This window comes from Drosophila suzukii, chromosome 2R, assembly GCF_043229965.1.
Source record: "Drosophila suzukii chromosome 2R, CBGP_Dsuzu_IsoJpt1.0, whole genome shotgun sequence".
NCBI classification, from domain to species: Eukaryota; Metazoa; Arthropoda; class Insecta; order Diptera; family Drosophilidae; genus Drosophila; species Drosophila suzukii.
The window spans coordinates 20,963,991-20,984,818 of record NC_092081.1 but is presented as its reverse complement, the minus strand read 5'-3'; the positions used below and the strand labels follow the sequence as shown (position 1 = coordinate 20,984,818).

Genomic DNA, 20,828 nt, shown 5'->3' with positions numbered 1-20,828 from the left:
CGAATCAAGGAGGGGTTCCGAAACCTAGCTGATCTCAAAATCAGAACGGGTTTTGTTTCTGTTTCTATTTCCTTCGCCTAACAAAGAAAATTAAACCTCAATTTGGATTCAAACGGTTCGAATTCAGATTTTGTGCTCAATGTATCTGGTATCTGTATCTCGTGGCTTTTCGGTGTTTCTTTCATTTACATTTTGTGGTCTGTGGCACCTTTTCGCCCCCTCCCCCCGCCGATCACCTGTATCAAAAGCTGTTTCTTTAATTTATTCTAATTGCCTCGACGCTGCCTAGATACGGTTTCAGATACTTGGCAAGAAGCAGCTGCAACAGTAGCTTGTGGATCGCTCAGATGTCGCGGGAAGTGGGCAAAAAGTCTACCACCTGATTGCTAATTTGTCGGATTCGAAATGCAAGTGGTTCGATTGCCACCTGTTTCAGGTTTCAGGGGTCACTAGATTGTTATTTTTTTAATCTTAAAATAGATGAATAATAATTCCGATAAAAAAAGTGGTCATCATTTATTCATATTTTATAAACACGCAATACTTATAAGTATAAGTAATGTTTCGTGTCACCACCATGACTTTTGGTTGTATAAAGAGAATGTTATTAATTGAAATATAAGAAATGGATTCTGCATATAAAATATTCCTATTATAAGAATCTAATTTTTCTAAGCAAATAGGCCAAATTCCTCGACTACTAATGGGGTTCCAATTTAAATACCTTTCGCCCAGGTATTTCCCATCATTTAATTGGTGTCGAGTACAATTTATGAACATATTTTTGGTCATTTGTAGTAAGTTATTTGTTGGTTATTTATGGATATAGCGTGCTGAAGAGCACGTGCTGGGCCTGATTTTAAAGCCAAAAGTATTTTATGAGCCCTGCAGATACGTACAACTGAACCTGTCTCTTTGTTTGCCTTTGTTAAAGAGCTAAAAATTATGTGTCTATGCTGGGTAAATTATTATGACTTTCACGCCCCGGGCTCCAGAAGAAAATGGACGAGGGGGGGCTCGAAAACATTTACAACGTCACACGTAAATGATTAATAACTTGCACGGTCATAATTCTTTTGCCTCATGGACACCAAAAAAGGCAAATACTCGGATACCCAGTTACTAGCCAACGATTAAGTATTTTCATTACTTTTATTCTGCTGTTCATTGTTGTTATTATTGGTGGCGAATGCAGCCAAGAAGCCAATGAACCGCACAACTGGTTGACAGCTGCAGTTATTGTTAGCAGTGGAGATGGGTGCGTGATGTGAATTATGCGATGGGACACGGGGCTAACGGACAGAAATCCCTAAAAGTTGAAACCCTCTATATAAACAACTGCTTAAAAGTATGCTACGAAGTATTTCTAGTGCGACAGTCCTAAGAAAAAGACCCGAAAGTCGGTTTGTCACTTTTCGTAGCATACTTTTAGGAACCATATTCAGTGATTACCGTTAAATATGTTGATTTCTCATCTATAGTAGCATACTTTTAGATACCTACTTCAGCGATTTCAAACCTCTATAGATAAATAAGGTAGAAATCACACTCTAGTATACCCCTAGCCAAAAGCAAAAGATACAGTTACATTTTGAGCACCATATATGCAAAAATGTAACTATAAGTGTCAATTGTTGTTATTATTGACCGACTGTTCTGCCATCTATTAGTACAAGTATCTGTATCCGAGTGCGGAGTAACTGCGAGCATATTGTGAAAGTGAAAACCCACAAGTGCCCAACCTCAGAGCCCCGAGAAGCAAAGTTAATACGAGTTGGAGCCACATAATTGAGTTAGCCAAATGCCACACATTTTCGAAAGTTGACTCGGCCGGCGGCGGCGCTATAATGACGATCCCATTAAAGCATTAACTATTCATTTCATATTCCAATTGGATCATATGACAATTTGTGACAATCGGCTTAATCAATTCAGACAATTAGCACAGCGCACACAACACAGTTGCCGCGGAACTTTCTTCTCGGCCAGATACATTCGGTCAGATACAGATACATTTGGCCTGTCATGTTCCCAATCGTTTTGACCGTAGCAAATCCAATTCGAAATGGGGCTCAATGCAATTCAATTCAATTCGATTCAATTCAATTTCGTTTTATTAACCAGCAAGTTCAGCTGTTGCTTTGCATACGCAATTCTTAGCCGAAAAATGCAATTTGGTGACCGTATTTTATGGCCCTGCAATTGCATTGAATGGAATCCTAATTATGGTTCGCCAGAATAGCCCCAATAAAAAAAAGGGCCTACAAAAACTTTGGACAACCTGGCCTAGAATTGATTACACATTCAGCTCATTTACCATAAATCCAGAGGGGTGGGTGCCCCTCTTCGTTGTTTATGTAAAACGCGTAGATTTGTATTCACAAACTGACCAAGTGGGCCTGCATACGCAATTTATAACGCACACTCACGCGGTGTGGAATCGAAATTTGTCTCAGTCCAGGTCGGTCCCCCGGGTTCCAGGTCTCTGTCCCCGGTCTCCGGTCCCCAAAGAGCCCCCACCTCCCGGTGCTTCTTGCTTTTCAATCGACTAAAAGCTATGAAACCAAAATACCGCAATGAATCAATGAGTAGTCGAGTTAGGGCCTCCTATACCTAGGAATCCTCTATAGCAGTACTTTCTCTAATATATTTTTCTATAATTTACATTTCATGAAAGGAGTTGTATCGATCCCGTTATATCTGTATATCTTATGTGTCGCAATACTTTTGTTAAAATTAAATCAATAAATTCACAAGCTAAAATTGTTTAAAAACGAAGTTCAAAATTCTCAGTTATAAATATATCATTTTCTTACATTTCTTTGGGACTAAGTTCAATAAACCATCTCCAAAATTTTTTTGGATTATAAACTAAATCCCCTGAATCCTTTATATGAGTATAGGTATTAATTCCTAAATTATGCTTGATTGGTTCTGTTTTTTTTATATCTGTAAAACTGTATCTGAAACATTATTTCAAATTGATAATATAACAAACTAAAATTGTGTTCTTAAAAAAAATTCAAAACTCTCAATTATTTCGAAAACTGTATGTTTTAAAGTTATTTTCTTATAATAAAATTCTTAATTATTTGGAATTGAGTTGAAAAACGGTATATATTAATATATTTTGAACTGAAAAACTCCAAGACAGCCCATATGCCCTACACACCATGTAGGGCATTATCCCATTGCGTATGCAGAGTTTTGAAATGTATTTTAAAATACTGGGCCGCCAAATAATTGATATGCCAACAGAAACGAGGAGAGAAACGGCGAATAGTTCACTGTTCATTGAAATGTTAAATGGTTTCGCGCTGAGCAGTGCATTAAGGCACTTCGTCGTTGCATCGAATTAGGCAAACATCGGGTGCAAAGGTTTTCCTCAGGCTTTCTGAACTCCACCCGAAAATGTGGCGTTCAGTTTCCGCTTTTCACTCGCCCAAGGAAAAAAAATCGCCCCACCCCGATTTCGCCAGAATGTTATTCATACATTTTTGTTAGTTTGCCAACAGAAAAAGTAAAGGAAAAGGGAAGAAGAAGCCGAAAAGTCGTTGGAAACGAGTCACATTTCAAAATTGACACTTCAAACGCAACGTTGCCAAGTTTTCTTCTTTTGGTCTAGGGTATGTCAGCGATGCCAACTGCATAGATATTTAAATTTCTATACCATTTCGTTTTATTTTTGTTTCAGTTCGGTGAGGTTTTGGTACGGTTTCGGTTCTGGGGAGGACAGCAACAGCATCGAAAAAGACCCAAAACAATTAACGAGCAGATAAGCGGCGAAAGAGCCATTTGCCGCTGTCCCCATCGAACTACTTAAATGCTTTAGTTTCTTCAAGAAAATCACAGAGGAGCCAGGGAAGTTGGTGGAGGAGATGGGGAAGGGGTTCGGTATGGGGTTGGGGAAGGGGCTAACCATAGCCAGTTCAATGACCAACTCTTGGGTCGCTTTCAGCTTTCATCAATGGTTGCGCTACATTGGCCACAAGGCAGCGACAGCGACGCGACGCTCTGATAGATACAGATACTCGTACATGCCCATCAGCCTCAGCCTTAGTTTCAGATACAGATTCAGATTCAGATACAGATACAGCTGCTGCCGTTTTTCTATGGCTGCAGGAGAAAAAATGTCACACGCAGTCGCCACATTTAGTTCAATTGCATTACAAAAGATACAGATGCACAGATTGAGAGATACATTTATAAAAAGACCCATACACGCTGGCCAAAGCAAATCAAACTGAAAAAAAACATTGCTATTCAGCGGCAACAGCTATTTCAACTGTTGACATTCTATTGAAAAGTATTTCGGAAATTGTAACGCCGAAATGTATCTGCTCTCTCGCATCTCGCGTTTAGCATCTCGCATATTTGCAAAAGTACAACAAAAACAAGTAGAAATAGTAGCAAAAGTGGCGACGGCGTCATCAGCACAACAAACACACAATGGCGACGGAGAAAATACCTTTCGACTTGAATCACTCACGCGGTCTGACTTGTATCTTGTCACCGGCCATGCCGAGATACTTTTGCCCCCATCCACCTTGACGACTTCTTGGCAATCTTCTTGGACAGCCCAGCGATTTTCAGTGACTCACGTTTAACGCCCAGAATAAATGCAAAGATCTTTGGCCTTCAGTTTCCTATTTACACAAAGGATAACTTACAATATCCCAATTAGTCATCCTTGCCACTTTGGGATTATTTTGGTTTATTATTTTTTCACATTTGTAAATGTAAATCAGAAAAATTTGGAACTTGGTTTATGTACTATACATATCCCAATACTTCTGAAATTGATAACAGTAGACAATCATGTAGTAAAATTTTAGATGATATAATTATATTTTATATACTTTTTTTTATTATATACATTTATATTGTTTTGGGATGCATGTCGTGGTTGATAGTCTGCTGGCAGTCTACCGGGGGCCTTGTGAATCAGCAATGACTCGACCCTTGTGACCTGTATTTATAATTTTTGGGAACAATAATCTGCAAGTGTACACTCAAGAAAAAACAGCATGCTAAAATCAAGTACAAAAAGCCTTGATTTAAGAACGATTTCATGCTTACCATTTAGGAACCTTCGTGCTAAAACCGTTTGAAAAAAAGTTATCATTTTGGATTTAAATATCGTCAACTCTTATAATTCTCAACCGAGTGGCAAGTCGTAAGTAGACTTAAAAAATTAATTTTATTTAGATATATTTCGTTTATTTTAGTTTCCAATACTTATTTCTTTTGCTAGCATATAATTAAAACCCAATTCAAATTTACAATATATGTATATTAATGTAAGAATTATTCGTCCCCAAATTATGGCTTCAACTTTTTGACAACAAAAATAATTGATTTAAGCACGAAACACTTTATTTTTCCTATGAATTTGTTTATGAGGTAATCTTCTTTTTTTCTCGGAAGCTGTTTTTCTAAAACTGTTTTAATGTTTTTGCACAGTGCTATGTACCGATTTAGTATAAAAGGGACAGTTCCCAGTTCACTTCAGTGTCTTATTCCTATAAAACAACATGAAATTACTGGTAAGTAAGCAAGTCAGTGAACAACGTGTTCCGATTATAATTCCTTTTTCCCTTAGAGTGTCCTTCTTCTCTTATTCACCCTATCATCTGCTTTTGCCGAGTATTGTGACTGTGGCCCTGATCATAATGTGTATTATCCTCAACCTCAGGTGTACTATTCTGGTCCTCAGGTGTATTATCCTGGTCCTATTGTCTATGTAGGTTCTTATCGATATAAACGGGAACTCAGAAGACGAAAGCGGTGCGCTTTAATCTGTGGCCCTTGGTCTAGAGGATAACAATTTTTGAATACAGCAAATGTATCAAAAAAAAATCCAATTTACGGAGTAAGAAGATTTTGTGCAAATGTTAAACTTAGTAATCAGGCATCAAAACGATTCAAAGATTTCAGGGACAAAATAAATGAAGATTTATAGATCTTTATAGCATTTAAGTAGATCTTTAGTTTTCTAAATACGTTTATAAAGCATTTAAATCTTTAAAATCTTACTAATAAACAGTTAATGCTGAGTAAAATGCGCTGATTCTTTGCATGGGGGAGCTTTGGACTTTGGTTGTTCTTGTCTCTGCTCCACTTACAAAAAACATAAGCCAGCCCCATAAATATTCGACCTTTGGCGACCTTTGCCTGGCAACTGCCGCAGTAGAACCCGGACAAAATGCGAAACACAAACAACTGGCAAAAAGTCAAGAGGTGGCATGAGTGGGGGGTACTGGGGAACTGGTACTGGGGTACTGAAACTGGGGCCCAAGCCTATCAATAAATTTCTTACGGGCGAGGGAAGGGCTGTTTGTGCATATGTTACATATGCAACATTTAATTTGAATTCGTCTCTGCGTCGTCCGCAGCGGAAGTTGTGGCAAAAGTTCAGCAGAATGCATATGAGACGTAAAAGTGAAGTAATGCCTACCGAATGAAATGTTTGCGGATTGCACGCTGCAGCATGAATTGGCACAATTCACAGCTAATCTAATCAGATGGGGCCCCGGAGAGCAATGTCCTGTCTCCAGGCCAGTCTCTTTCGGTTCTCTAGGCCGGGCCAAACACCTGCAAGCGGTTTGGGCCGGGTCCAGTCCGAGTCCCCCACAATACCCCCCAAGACCCGCCGATCCGATCCCGTCCAGTCGCGGCCGGTTCGCAGTGGCCGTTTCATTTGATTGTGAGCCCGTCAGGCGTGTATTAATTTCTGCATGTGCGCAAGTACAGGCGGACATCAATAAATGAAATTTTGGATTCAAAAAAAAATTTATTTAATTATCACATGTTTAATATTACTATATTTTACAAATGACTCATTTCAGAAATCTTAACTTAAACTGTGATAATATCTTTAAGACAGTTAATTCAATTCACAAAAAAATTTCTTTCAAATAATTATAGATCAAATAAGATTTACAAATAGAAAAAGTGGCAAAACTCGTTCCTAATTATAATAGAGCTAGTAAGAAATATAAACATAACAAGTTAAAACATAAATACAGCTTCCTATAACTGTTTTAGATCCTCCCAAAATATAGGTTTCGGGGTCCACTTTTTTTACAGCAAACTACAAACCTAAAATCTTTAAACATTCCCAATAATTTTGTGTTTCCTTATGTGTAAGTTTAAACAAGTTTGTTTGATTAAATATAAATATAAATATTAAAATTATCATTTTTAAATGTCAAAATAGGAACGTTCGCCCTTCCGAATTACCACTGTACCCCTGACTGCATTCGTTGGTATTTGTGCAACAAGTTGCTGTATTTTTTTTCATTTTCCTTTAATATGCAGATTGTGTCGCGCTGACTTTAATACTTTGCAACGTCGTCGATCATTTCGCTGGGATGCGAGTGTGAGTGCAAGATGGGGAAAAGGAGGAACAGGCATGTTGAACAAGCGTTGTCGCCCGTCTTGTAAAACCTGCAACACATGCAACATGCAACTTGCAACAGCGGCGCAGCAATGCAGGCACATGGGTGATCCAGGGGGGGTCGGGGGAGTCGGCCAGGAGAACGATGGAACGGGGTTTCCTTCCACACCGAAGCGCGCACAAATTTCCGCGGCCACAATTTTAATTAAAATTTTCAACAATTTTGCAGACGGCCAACAACGACGTTTCAATGCTCTTTTATACATAAGAAAATATAGAACTATATTTTGGCATTTTAAATAATTAAAAATCATAACCTTTCAGCAGACTTTGTGGATTTATTTTAAAAAAATCTAATAGAGCATTTATGAAATTTGTCTGTTTCCTTAGCCACAGTCCCCTGGATTGTATAAATTTCGCAAAAGTAAAAATACAACTTTGTAATAGACTAAATGCTTGGCAACAAACAAAAATAAATGAATAAAATAAGAAATGCGTTTGGCAATTTCCTTCTAGGGATGGCATTTAAATGGAGATTGTGTTATTAGATAGAACACCATTTTTATTTCAAAAGATAATAATATCAAAATGTACGAAATAGAATAGTGAAGATTATGAAGAAAATACAAGCTAAGGAATGTGTAGAAAGGAATATATTCTCAATAGTTTTTGAGAACAACGTATGTATACCAATTTTTTACATATTTTGTAACTTGCACCTTATATTAATGATGTCAGAAACAGAGTAAAGTAGTATAGAAGTCCCACCAAACTTTTCTGCCTACATTTTGAACGGATTGTAATGCAAGCCTTGTATGCCTTGAATAAGGAATTCTTAACATGGAGATCCAGAACATCCTCATCGATACGATTTGGCAAGTTCCCATCACTGGGCATCCCGTTGCTTATTAATTCGCGTGTCTTCTTCTGTGTTTTTTTAGTGGCGAGTTTGAGTTACGCTTTACAGGATTTTACAGATTGCCAACATTAATTTTCATACATTGCCGGGGCCGTAAGTGTTGGGGGTCTATCCAGGCCACGGAAGAACCCCTGGCCCCTGCCCCCAAATAAATATCCCCCGTGTCTTTTGCAGTCGAGCTCTTTTTTCCCTCTGCTCATCTGAGGCATTTGGGAATTATGTACGGGGCGTGGCCAGAAAAAGAGGAACATGTGCAGTTATGTGACTACATACATATCTCCTACTCGAAGCCCCCTTATCATCACTTTGTGGTGGGTTCAAATGTGGGGGCTACAGTCCCCGAAAGCCGGCGACCCCAAACGACAAAAAAAAATGTCGACCGCTCTTTACATAATTGAAGCGGTAACAAGAAATTCGAAAAACAACACAAAAAAAAATCGAAATCAGAAAACCAAAGAACCCAAATGAGAAAATCGTTTAAAAATGCAAATGGCCCGCACAACGCTGGCAGCGATGTATTCAAATCAGTCCATCGGTCGCCTTGGTTTTGTGGTTGTCGTTTCCTGGCGCTGCATTTGTCAAACGCCGCGGAATTAATGAACCGCAACAGCACCGCCGATTTGTATCTAATGGATACCAAATAACCCAACAACCACTAAACAGCCCAGCAATCCAACAATCCAACGGCCAGGCGAGCCCCACAATCGCAAATTGTTGCCCACAGAGTATTTTTCGCCGTAGCACGTGTGAAATATTTTCACATGGCACTTCATTTATTTACTTCAGCACTGAGCTAAAAAATAATACTCAGAAATGGGGAATAAAATTATACGGTTTGAATGCAAATTATATATAGTAGGTACCTTAAAACATATGAATATGTTACTAGAATTATTTTAACAACTATGAAAACCTATAAGAAATTTGATCAAATGGTCGTTATAGTTCTAAAAATGTATAAGATATATTTCCAAATTTATCTTATTACAAAAGTGTGGTATATCATTTCATAACCTAAATTTTTTTTCATATATATTAAAAATGAAGGAAATTTGAAAATGTAGTTGATAATATTATTATCATCTGTTCTCTCGACCGCAAACTAAAAGTAGATTTCATACAAAGAATAGAAATTGCAATTTATAGTTTAAAACCAACTTTTAGTTTAACATGCGGATGAGAAAACGGGTAATAAATGCATAACTTTTTGTCAATTTTCTGGACTTATAACACATTTTCTTCTCATGTATGATATGCTCCAGGTGTTTGGGGCAGCCTGGTCACCTTGTGCTCTTGTTGGGGGCCTTAACCATAAATTTCCTTTATTTTCCTGTTCTATGTCATACGTAAAGTTCGTTAGTTCCGCCCTCCCCTCTTTGTCAATTTGTTTGGCGATATTTGACAGACGGCGTCCCGTACTCCCAATAATTTTTGGTCTCTGCCTGGGTTTACTTGGCATTGGCTATGGGTCTGGTTGATTGGTATCGATTCATTTCTCATACGCGTAGGCATGCCAAGAATTTATGCAATTTTCCATTACTTATTTATATTCCGTTGTCATCGGTGGAACTGAAAATGGGCTAGGTGGGTAGGGTCTATGGGGCAAGTATCGTTTATGCCAGGACTGCGACGTGATCGCGATAATCGAAAGCGCATAAACTCCGGAGAGCTGACCACGTGTCGCCTGTCAATCATCTGAACAAGTTGATATTGATATGGAGCAGAAGGGTGTGCTATCTAGGTGTCTATCTCCCGGCCGGCTCTATTAGATAACCCCAATGGCCCTCGGTTAAGTCGGTTTAAAGCTGCCTTATTTATCAGGCAAACTCACACACAATAACCGCTGCTGCAATCAATTTCGAAACTGTCACTTTGACACTTGAATGCTGTTGTTTCTCTGGCTCCCCAACTCCAGTTCCCATTCCGTTCGCCTCCGTTCTTCAGCGCTGTGCCAAATGCCGTAGACAACACGTCTATAGCCTATTTATCATGCACTGAAAAAAAGGAGATTGGATTTATGGGTTAAACCCTAACCTAAACAAAAGTTCCTAAAAATGCTGATAGATGATGTTTAAAGAATAACCCCTTTCTAATCATTATCCAAATATAAAACGCATAATTCTCAAGAACATTTAATCAAGTCTTTGTAAGCCTTTTATTGTTAAAAATTTATTGAATCAATTATTTTTGAAATTGAAATTCAACAAATTATTTTCTTATTTACATAATTCCAATTTTTCTTTCACTGTCCTATATGTGTTACAGAATGAGTGGGTAAACATCAAGTATTATGTATTTATCATAAATGCCATTTTATCGTTCTTCAGGCTCCCAGTCGTCTTCCTCTTGGGCTTGTCTTCCTCGCTCTTTGTGGCAAATATTTGTTCATTTGTTTGTTTCTGTTTGTTGCTTGGAATAATGGTGTGGCATATGTTGGGGGTACGGGAAATGGGAGTAGGAACCAGTGGGAGTGGGAGTAGGGTCTCTGTGTACACTTTGTAGGTGGCTCTTATTTCTGCTGTCGTTCGAGTTGTCTTGAGACAAAAAGCCAACTTTGGTAGCCGACAGGCCCTGTCACATTATTCCAAAAGTTGTCAAAAACTAGAAAAAAATTTAAGATATGTGGGTTGGGGGTGTAGCACCTTCGGTGACACCTTTTGACACTTGTCCAAAGTGCATCCAACTGCCAAGACACAGGAAATGGGTGGCCCTCTGGCAATGGATTCTCCGTAAATATTTGTATAACGCCTCGAACGAAGTGTTTCCGAGTCTGCAATGTAATATGTACAATGATATTCCCTGGCAATATCAGCAGTCGATCTCCACCGAAAAGTTGTTGTTTGTTTATAGATATGAACACGGCATTTATACAAGTTTATGGTTGTTTAAAATAAAAAAATAAAATAAATATGATTCTTAACAGAAGGATTAATGACTATTATTAGGCATAAGCTCAGTTTTAAATACCTTTAATATTTTACTTGTCAATTAACGCTTATCCATGAAATCCACATGGTTTTTTTGGGCCTATCAAATTCATAATTGACATAAGACAATTATTGGACAATTGATATAACAACATAAATGATTATACATTCGACTAATTAAATACACTTTTTAAAGTTTGCCATTTTTACCACCCCCAAAAGGGTTCCAAAAAAGGAGATTCCAGATAATGTGTTCTTAAGAAAAGTTCCCCATATAAAAAATAGGAGATTGCAGATAATGTATTCCTAAGAAAAGTTCCCCATATAAATGAGTAACCACTTTAATATACGTTTCTTATCTATAAACAATTTGTGTTACTAGCAGATTCGTCAATTGATTTAATCTAAAAGGGCTTTATCAATCGACTTCTTCGTAATTTCGGAAATGTGATAAGGGGTAAAACAACTGATATAAAACGGACTGTCTTAGCCAATTGTACTCATAGTTGATTAGGGCCAACGCAATGAAACCCATTTGCCTCGTTCTCTGCTTGTTTTCGCTAGGCCTAATTTATTTGGCCAATGCCGAAATTGGTGAAAATGTGAAGGTCCAGTCGTTCAAGAAGTATTCATCGTCCTGCAAAGAGTTAAACCCCAAGAAAAGCGGTGTTCAAAAGATCCAAGTGGGTTCTGATGTAATCGAGGTATACTGCGATGTGACCATCGCCGGAAAAGGATGGTTGGTCGTCCAGCGAAGGGTCAGTGTGGAGGAGAATTTCTTCCGCAATTGGACCTCTTATCAAGCGGGATTTGGAGACCTAAAGACTAACTTCTTCCTCGGTCTGAACAATCTGAACAAAATTACGGCCCTGGAACCTCAGGAGCTGTATATTCAAATGGTTGATTTCACTGGAGCGAAGCGATATGCCCACTACAATCTGTTCAGTGTGGGCAATGTGTACAGTAACTACTCGCTCACTCAACTTGGAGTGTACAGTGGATCCGCTGGAGACAGTCTGAGATATCATCTGAACCAGCCTTTCAGCACCTTTGACAAGGATAACGACAAAAGCTCCATCAATTGTGCGGCCAGATACTTGGGAGCTTGGTGGTACAAGGATTGCCTTTACAGGTAAAGTTTTGAACCATACTATGATCTTTAGATCCCAAAAATCATCCCGCATCCTTTGCAGCAATCTGAATGGTGCCTATCTGAGTGGTAACTATACCACTCCCGATCTATATGGCTCTGGAATTACTTGGGGAGATTGGAAGGGCTTCTGGTACAGCTACAAGACTGTTAACATTATGGTGCGACCGAAATAAAGTTATATTATTATAAGAAATTATGTGTGTAGAGTGCCAGACTAACTATCTGTTAGAAAGATATATGACGATATGATATGATATGATGACGAAATAGAAGTTCAGTTGTAATCCTAAGGAAATAAATCTTTGTACTTTGGATTATATACTGGATATTTATTCGGTTAGGTTTAAATTTACAGAGCCAAGTCCCTTCACCTGGTCCGTCAATTTGATCCCCATAGGGCTGGTTATATTATTGCTTACAAGGAGAAATTACATTTTGCTGATAAGAGACTTTTCCTCACATTTGTTTCGCCGTTCAAGTTCAAGTTCTCATGTTCTGTTTGCCGATATCATATTGTGGTTTATGAGAAACATTTGTCGAGCAGCCCAGTTCCTGTTCCCCTAAGTTCTGGGTGGGGAGTATTGTATATCCGCTTGTATATCCAATAACCGCAGCGTAGCCCCCAAATGCTTTTGTTATTTATTATCGGGCCTCTGGACTCTGGTGCACGGACAATGATGATGACTCAATTGACGGACAATGGATAACTCTCAAGTGGAGGAATTAAAGGCGAAATATCATATCAAGTTCTCCCCATTCATATTCATGTTGGGACCCCGGAGAATCAGGCTGATCTCGGCAGTTTCTCCGCTCACGGCGTTGCGAGTATGACAAATGTATCGCATATCGCTCGACGGTCATTGTGTGCGAAAGACCCCGATAGCCGTACTTAGAGATATGCCATATACCACACTTTCGGGTCTGAGAATGTTGGTGGGAACCGTTCGTGTTGGGGACTTTATTTTATTTTAATTTGCATTTTCGTTTTGCTGCGGAAGTATCGATGCGTTATTGGAGCCTCCAGGCTTGAGTTTCCCTCAGGAATTTTTCTCGGAATTATTCACAGTCTTTACGATTAACGTTACGCGATTGCTGGAAAATGCAACGGAATTTTAAAAAGGTCTGGGCCTTCCGTTACAAACCAAGTACAGCTCACACCATCACCATCCAATCCCAATCCCCGTGACTAGGCTGACTTTTGTGACATTTGCATCTGCCATACAAGCGTGGAATCGCCATCGCACACTTAGAAATACATCCACTGGGGAATCGTGGCAAAAAAATTCTCATTAACTAAATAAAATTATGATAGATGGAATATACGGCTGACGGGCATTAATTGCATACTCACGCAAAACAAGTTTCCCAGATATCTGCCCGTCCCGGCAAAATCATTTAGCAAATTAAATTTGCATCTCACAAAGTGTTTCTATAAGGCAAAAGAGCAAGAAGCAGCTGAAGAAAACGTGGGGCTTTGAGAAATTTATAGAGGGGTGAGTCAGTGCGAAGAGAGTTTTATTTTGGTCAGAGATTAAATATGAAATAGTTATGTTTTTAAAGATTTTTGTGATTAGGAATTATTGTGGTGAGAGGCTAGAGCTAAGAGTAATACCATGATGAATATAGGGTTAATTTACTATAGATTGTAAAATCAAAAAAAAAATTTCAAATAAAAATTTTTTTTAATTTATTCCAGATATATTATAGATCTACAAGATATAAGAGCACTGCTCTAAAAATAGACTGAAGTGTGTAAAAGTCCTTACAAAATTCTTTAATAGACGCGGCAGTAGGGCGATAATGCTGAAGGGTCCGAGTCCGACACCCGTTGCATGTTGTACATTACATCATTTCATGCTCCGACTTAAATGTTGTGATGTTCTTGTGTTTGTTTAAATTCTTATAAAAAGTATTTGTTTGTTCTGAAATTTTTTTAATCTCTTGTTATTTTGAAATGGTTCGATTGAGTCACCCTTTGCGGTGGCAGAGCAATTGAAGGTCGCAGCAGCCGGACACGGCAACCACATCGCCGGCTACTGAGCACGCATTTCGAAATGTGCGAGTGTCGGAGGCAATTGAAATGCTTTTCAGCAACAGCGAATCGAACTGCTCTGAAATGCTTTTATAATAAGTTAATAAGCGCTGCCCGAGAGCACCTGTTGCCATCGACGAGTGCAAAATGGCAAGTAATTAAGAGATTTGCCGACCGGCCTGGCCCAGATGCACTCAGCTTTATTCCCCGACTCAGCTGGTTTTGTTTCGATTTATTTATTTCTTTTTTTTTTTGCAATTTTAATTGCTAATCAAAACGATTTGTAATTCTGCGTTGTCTAAGTAATTTATTGACCATTACATAGTGCCGCGATTTGCGCTACGCTCGGCGAATACACAAAACCAGCCTCCCCTTTGATCTACGCCCCTTTTGGGGGACCTGGGGGGTTTGAGTTGAGGTGGCGCCAAATGTCGCCGCCGCATGTTTTCAAAATGAATTTCCGGCAAAGTGCAGCGCAAAGTGCGGATTCTGGGGGTGAGGTAGGGGTATGTTTATCACTTAGTGGTTAGTAAGTATAATTGATCGATGGCATTAGCTGAATGTATTCCTAGTTTGATTTGACATTGATTAACTACAAAGTGAAGCTAAGTGAGTTGACGGAAAAATTTAATTTGATTTTGATTAGATTTATTTGATTAATATTGTGCTGGCAAAAAATGTATTGATTTTAATACATGAAGTGCTTATCAATAAGGAATTTATTTACGAAGTACAAATACATATTAATACCTGAACTAAATTTTATTTTTATATTTATTAATGCTTGGTTTGCATTTAAGACATTCCAAAAGCAAATGAAGATTATACATATTTAATTCTTATAATGTTCCCCCATCTGTAGCCCCCAATGTTTAGACTTAAAATACCATTCCTGGTGCTTGGTCCAGATCGCAGCGTCTTTTAATAAATGATCCTACAAACTTTACACAGACAGGGCGAATTTGTTTGCTGTCGAAAATATTACAGTTTTCATTTGTAAGTTTTTTCGCACACCCAAACAAAAAGTGCCAAAAATATAATCAAAATGAAAATACATTTTCTGGCGGCATCGCAACAGCAACACAGACAGTCATGTTGGCAGATACTTTTTAGCCACTTTGACTAAAGCAATAACATTAGCGCTCGGCTGGCGCAACTATTTTGGGCCAAAAAAAAAATACAAAATTGAAAATGTATTTGATTTTAGTTTTTGTTTTATTTTGGAAAAAACATCGAAAGAAAAAAAAAACGGGGAGAACTGAAAACTGAAAGTGTAAAGCATACAGTTTTGAACTTGGCACGAGGGAGAACAACAGAGAGTGTGGATGGGAGTGGATTTTTGGGTGCACCCAGATAGCCGGTTAGGATGCAGATGCATCTGCATCTGCGAGATACGAGTACGCGTATCTGCATGTCTGTAGTAAGTAAGTGCGGTACGGTCAATGCACAGCGACGTAGACGGCCAGACAAATATTTGTTTGCTTTTTGTTGGCTTTGTCATCGGTGGGTGGGGTGGGTGGTTCGCCCGAGGGGGTGGCTGATGGGGTGGGGGGTTGGGTGGTCTGACCACGTCACCCAGCCGGGCCTCATCTTCAACGCCGTCGTCGTCGTCGCACTCGTCATCCATATGGCAAACTATTTTTAAATATGTTTTAATTATTCGCTGGCATATTCCTTAAAGCGTTGACTAGTCGGCGTCTCCGTCTGCTGGCTGGCCCCGCCCCCTTTGCCCCCACCGCCTCCGCCCATAGTACCGAAAAAAAAACCGGGGGTGTGCCACACATGCAACTACTTTCGAGGTTCTCTCTGTTAGACTTTGGTTTGCTCCACATTTTTTTATGTTCCTTTTCCTTGTAGCACCCTCTCAAATGGTATTTTCATTTTCTACATAAGAACATAAGCCTCGGAAAAATCATAGTCTTAAGTCAGAAGTAATCGCTACCCTAATTTAGGGCCCTACTTTCAAATATTATTTTCATTACCCTAATAATCAAATATAGATATAGAAATGTGAAAAGCCAAAGCCGTAACGTCATATCATTAAAATCATTATTAATCATCCCCAAAAGAGAAACAATAAAAGTTTAAAATTATACCCATATCTTTTTTTATTTCAGACATATTGAAAATCGGAACTTCTGGGAGAAAACAAATCTATTATAACTAGGTAAGAAAATTAGTTTAATGTTAAATTCTTTGGTATTATAATCCCGTATTTGTGAAATTTTCTTATAAGTAGAGTAATCCGAACTTCGTGGTTCTGTTATTTTGGTTCAGCGACTCTTTGCAGAGTACATTAAGTGTGAAGTTTTTCGCCAATAGAAATATTATTGTCGCGTCGCGCATAATGTGTCGCAGCTTGCATGTAATTTTCTAGATTTTGCAGCCGCCTCGGCTGACATACTCGCATACAAAACAAAATATAAAAAAACAAAATGCAAAATACAAAATGAAAAACAAATAAACAAACAAACACTCAAAAGAAATAATCAACTCTGCTAAGGCAGTTTTTCATATTATTATACCTAAAAGGATACTTAAAGAAAACATTTTATTTGTAGAGCCATTTACAGATCTCCCTTATATATTTTTTTACCCAAAAAATATTTAAAGCAAAGTGTTTAGATTTCGGTCAACTCTGCCAAAGAGTTATTTCAATTAATGCATACTTTTTCTATTTTTTATTCGTGTTCTTATCGAGTGGGCCGCACCCAGCGATCCGACCCAATCCCCTCGATCCGTTTGGCTATCGAACTGTAGAGCAAGTCAAACATGGAACAATCGGTCAGCGACAATGAAAATGCCAAGTGCGAGTACGAGTAGCTTTTTGCCGCCGCTGCGGCTTTCGAACAATATTTTTAGTTGTACTTTTCATTTTCTATTTATTTAACTGGCGGTGGCAGCAGACTTGAGTCGGCCAACAAACCGCATGCCCGCTCGCTTTACAGGCTTCTTTTTACCACGGAAAATATTATTTGGGGGGCAGGGGGCCTTGGGCTTTGGGGGCGGGGTTATTCCAGACGAGACGGGACGCCAATGAAGCGAGAAAAATTACTGTTTGTAAAGTGAGTTTGTCAACATGAGGCGTGTGCATCGCAGAACCAGACAAAAGCCAGATACAGATACGAATACGAATACGACTACGAATACAAATACTGATACAAACAAGTATCATTAACGCAATGCCCAAACCGTTAGAGAGGCATGCATTCGAGCTGGAGTTGGTGGCATCTTTACCTGGAAGCCGACTCCAAAAAGTCCATAACTCCAAGTATTTTTCTGCAGAACTTTTCGTTTGGCTCGGAATGACGATGAACCAGGAGGAGGTGGTTGAGGAGGAGGAGGGATCATGACGGGGGCAAAAGTGGGGGACATGGGCATTGTAATTGAATACCTGGCATACTCATCTTTTCCAGCACTTCCACCATGTTTACATTGGCATACCCTCCCCGCTGGGATTATGCTTGTTTGTCGGCACTTGATGCACATTTTGTCGACCTGGACTATGAATTAGCTTAGTAAAAGTTATGATATCTTTTAAAACAAGTATCGAACGACATGAAAATTATCCACTAATTTATATATTCCATTTTATATAGAACCTATAATGATGATGAAACCCATTGTCAATTACAGATCAAAAAAGTTAACAAGTGTGTTCTCTAACTATCCTAATTAACTGTAGAATAAAAACTAATTATAATACTTAGACAATATTACTGCTGCTAGAGTACATCCAGACTTTAAACTAGCTATATTGCTAGTTTGGATAGTATATATATCATATTTATTAAGGTATACATTATTCGACCTCCGGATAACCCCCCATTCTTAGTTCTTTTTGGGTTTTGTTTGACTAGGCGTACATTTATGGGTTGTTGTCCTGGCTGAAAATGGCACTGGACCCATCTTAGATGGAGGCCACGAAGGCCCAAGAAGCCAAGGCTACTGGACAAGGTCTGCAGCGTTGTCAGCAATTACTCATTTATGGCTTGTCCCGGCATTTCTCGCTCTCGGCTTCTGTGTGAGCTGGTATCTGTGTTTACTGCCTTCTATAGCTCAAGCACTGGGAAAAATTATAAGTGGATTATTAAAGATGTTTTCGCCTTAATTGATATCAAATCAGTTATGATAGCTTTTATTGGTATTATTATATAAATGGTCAAAATGTGTTAGGTAATACCAGATTTTTCTAAAACTTTTATAAAACCTCAAGACATCCTAGATGTAGTATGTAGTATGTAGTACTTTCTATAACATTAAAATACCTTATATTTAATGATCAACATTTTATTTCTGTGCACCTATTGATTTATGCATTCGACTTGTACTTCAGCTCTTGGGCTGCACTTTTTCATGGGATGGCCGAGGATCCTCGCCGGTTATTGCCTTCTGCCTGCTGCTTCTATTTATAAAGATTACGTGTAATTAAAATCGGTTCCCCAGCATCCTCTGCTGCTCATCTCGTTACGCTTGTCACCCGACCGTTACTTGCTGGAAAGAGAGACAAAATAAAGCAGATCGAAGTAAAGTCGATGTTGAAGTTGTCGGGGAAAATCGAGTTCCAACAACTCGACTGGGTGGCGCAGCAGGTTAAATCCGAGATTCTCTGTGACATCATATAATTGGAGCGTTTTCTTATAGGAATATTGATTGCATTATAATGGGCAAGAAATGTGGACAGGGAAGATTCTGAGCGAGTAACTGCGCTTGACAGCAGGAATTAAAGTGATGGGGTTATAGACGAGAAACCACCCAGAACTTATTAGAAATTGAAGAGAATTACAAATTATCAACTAATTTTTGTATTTTTATCTTAATCCATATCAGTTTATAGTATTGATATATTTTTAAACTATTTATCAGGTTTTTTATCCCACAAGTGTCAAATTCGAAAGGATCTGACAAATATTTCACCAATTCGATCCGTTTGTTCGGGATCCATTGGAAACCGTGGCTGCGGAACTGTTCGTTCCACTCTGTTGAAAACCGAAACAGTTCTCCCGATTCGGGCTAATCAGGGCAAGAAGATTGCCCATTATCTCGGCAATTTACTGGCAGGGGTCGAAGGGCCACGCCTGAGGGTGGGGAATGTGAACTTTGACCCACACTCAGAGTCCCCGCTCTAGGCAACAGTTCTCCATCTCCTCCGGGGCGATAAGCAAATTGAATTTTGAAGACGCATAATCACATTTCGAAATTCTATTTTAATAGGCATTTAAAATAAATACTCGTGCCTGATTTCGATGCTGTCGGACGATTATCAGTTATGAGTGGTCGTCATGACCTCGACGTGAGTGTTATCGATCCCCTAAAATACTCCAAATGCAAGTTGGTGTTATTTTTCATCCGACAGAATCGGAATCTTTATGTGCCATTTGACACAGTTGGGCAGGCACTGGCTCACTTATGCAATCGAATCGTCCGACGACCGATGATTTTCAACCTTATCATTCCCATTTCCACACAGTGAAGCCTCTAATCTCTGACAACCTCCGATCCTGGCCCCATCTCCCTTCCCCAAAAACGAGCATGTTTTGAGCGCATGAATCCCATCGAGAAATGAGATGTAGTCAATTCTTGAACCCCGCTGAACTTTGGGCTAGAAAATGCAACTAATTCACGTACTAGAAAAATAAATTTTAATTATATTTAGATTATAATGACTGCTGATCATTTTGTAGCATTTCAGGCTGACCCAAAAAGGGTCATGGTTTTTAGTATCAAATGATTTATTTTACTTTGAAAACCTACTCAATTTATTTCTTGTGAAAATTTAAAATGGAAATTTTTTTGATTATCTCATGCTTTACTATAAACTTTTTTCGAAACTGTGGGATGTCCCAGACTAAAATAATGTACAACACATAATCTTAATGGATTTCTTTAGTAAAAACTTTGCCTTTTCTTCGGCTGAACTTTGATATTGTATATATTTTTTGGCGTTCCATTTAACTTTTATTTTTAAGACTCTGACATTTTGCCGAGGAGACAATGCGAACCGAGAATCGGCGGCGTCGAAGACGTTCCTTTCCCTCTTAAATGGCGCTCCCAAAACTATTTTTGCCCACCGTCCGTCCGTTTGTCCTTTTGTCCGCGAGTATGTCTCCCGTGTCCGTCCGTAAGTCCGTCCGTCAGTCAGACAGTCCGTCCGGATTCGTTTGTGTCCACCTCTGTCTAGCCGTCAGTTCGCGGTGCGCCTTCGGTTTTAGCATTTACTTCTAGCATAGCTGGCATTTTTGTAGCAATTCGTGTCTATATGGTTTGTTTCCACCTCGTGCTTCTCCTTTTGTCGCATTCTATATTCTATTCGGTGCTCTCTTTGTTATGGGTATGGGTCCGGGTCTGTAAATGCCGCGTGCTCATCACTCGCAGACACTTTAGAATGCAGCTAGTAT

At 39.0% G+C, this 20,828-nt stretch overlaps 1 protein-coding gene and 3 long non-coding RNA genes across 6 annotated transcripts; 2 read left to right on the top strand and 2 right to left on the bottom strand.

Moving 5' to 3' along the window:
• The first annotated feature begins 3,339 nt into the window (after window positions 1–3,339).
• Window positions 3,340–6,062, top strand: LOC136116633 (uncharacterized). Its single transcript, XR_010653646.2, has 4 exons — window positions 3,340–3,626; window positions 3,695–5,176; window positions 5,464–5,546; window positions 5,603–6,062. It is a non-coding gene; the product is annotated as an uncharacterized lncRNA (long non-coding RNA).
• Window positions 6,063–11,742: 5,680 nt separating this feature from the next.
• LOC108008721 (ficolin-1) lies at window positions 11,743–12,591 on the top strand. The gene is made up of 2 exons (XM_017072621.4): window positions 11,743–12,377; window positions 12,439–12,591. Exons 1-2 carry the CDS (start codon window positions 11,770–11,772, stop codon window positions 12,569–12,571), a joined length of 741 nt encoding a protein of 246 aa, XP_016928110.2. The 5' UTR covers window positions 11,743–11,769; the 3' UTR covers window positions 12,572–12,591.
• LOC136116605 (uncharacterized) lies at window positions 11,986–15,220 on the bottom strand. Of its 2 annotated transcripts, none has more exons than XR_010653589.2 (2): window positions 13,750–15,220; window positions 11,986–13,691 (listed from the first exon to the last, which is right to left on the bottom strand). It is a non-coding gene; the product is annotated as an uncharacterized lncRNA (long non-coding RNA). The 2 variants fall into 2 exon arrangements; XR_010653588.2 differs by having other exon boundaries at window positions 11,986–13,659.
• Window positions 15,221–18,191: 2,971 nt separating this feature from the next.
• On the bottom strand, window positions 18,192–19,251 carry LOC139352469 (uncharacterized). Of its 2 annotated transcripts, none has more exons than XR_011603677.1 (2): window positions 18,699–19,251; window positions 18,192–18,496 (listed from the first exon to the last, which is right to left on the bottom strand). It is a non-coding gene; the product is annotated as an uncharacterized lncRNA (long non-coding RNA). The 2 variants fall into 2 exon arrangements; XR_011603676.1 differs by having other exon boundaries at window positions 18,735–19,251.
• Window positions 19,252–20,828: the final 1,577 nt, after the last annotated feature.

What these genes read in the sequence shown, in the direction of transcription:
- LOC108008721 (XM_017072621.4), top strand. Translation starts at nt 11,770, where the DNA reads ATGAAACCCATTTGCCTCGTTCTCTGCTTGTTTTCGCTAGGCCTAATT. An exon ending in TACAAGGATTGCCTTTACAG is followed by an intron (nt 12,378 to 12,438) that starts GTAAAGTTTTGA and finishes CATCCTTTGCAG; the next exon opens with CAATCTGAATGGTGCCTATC.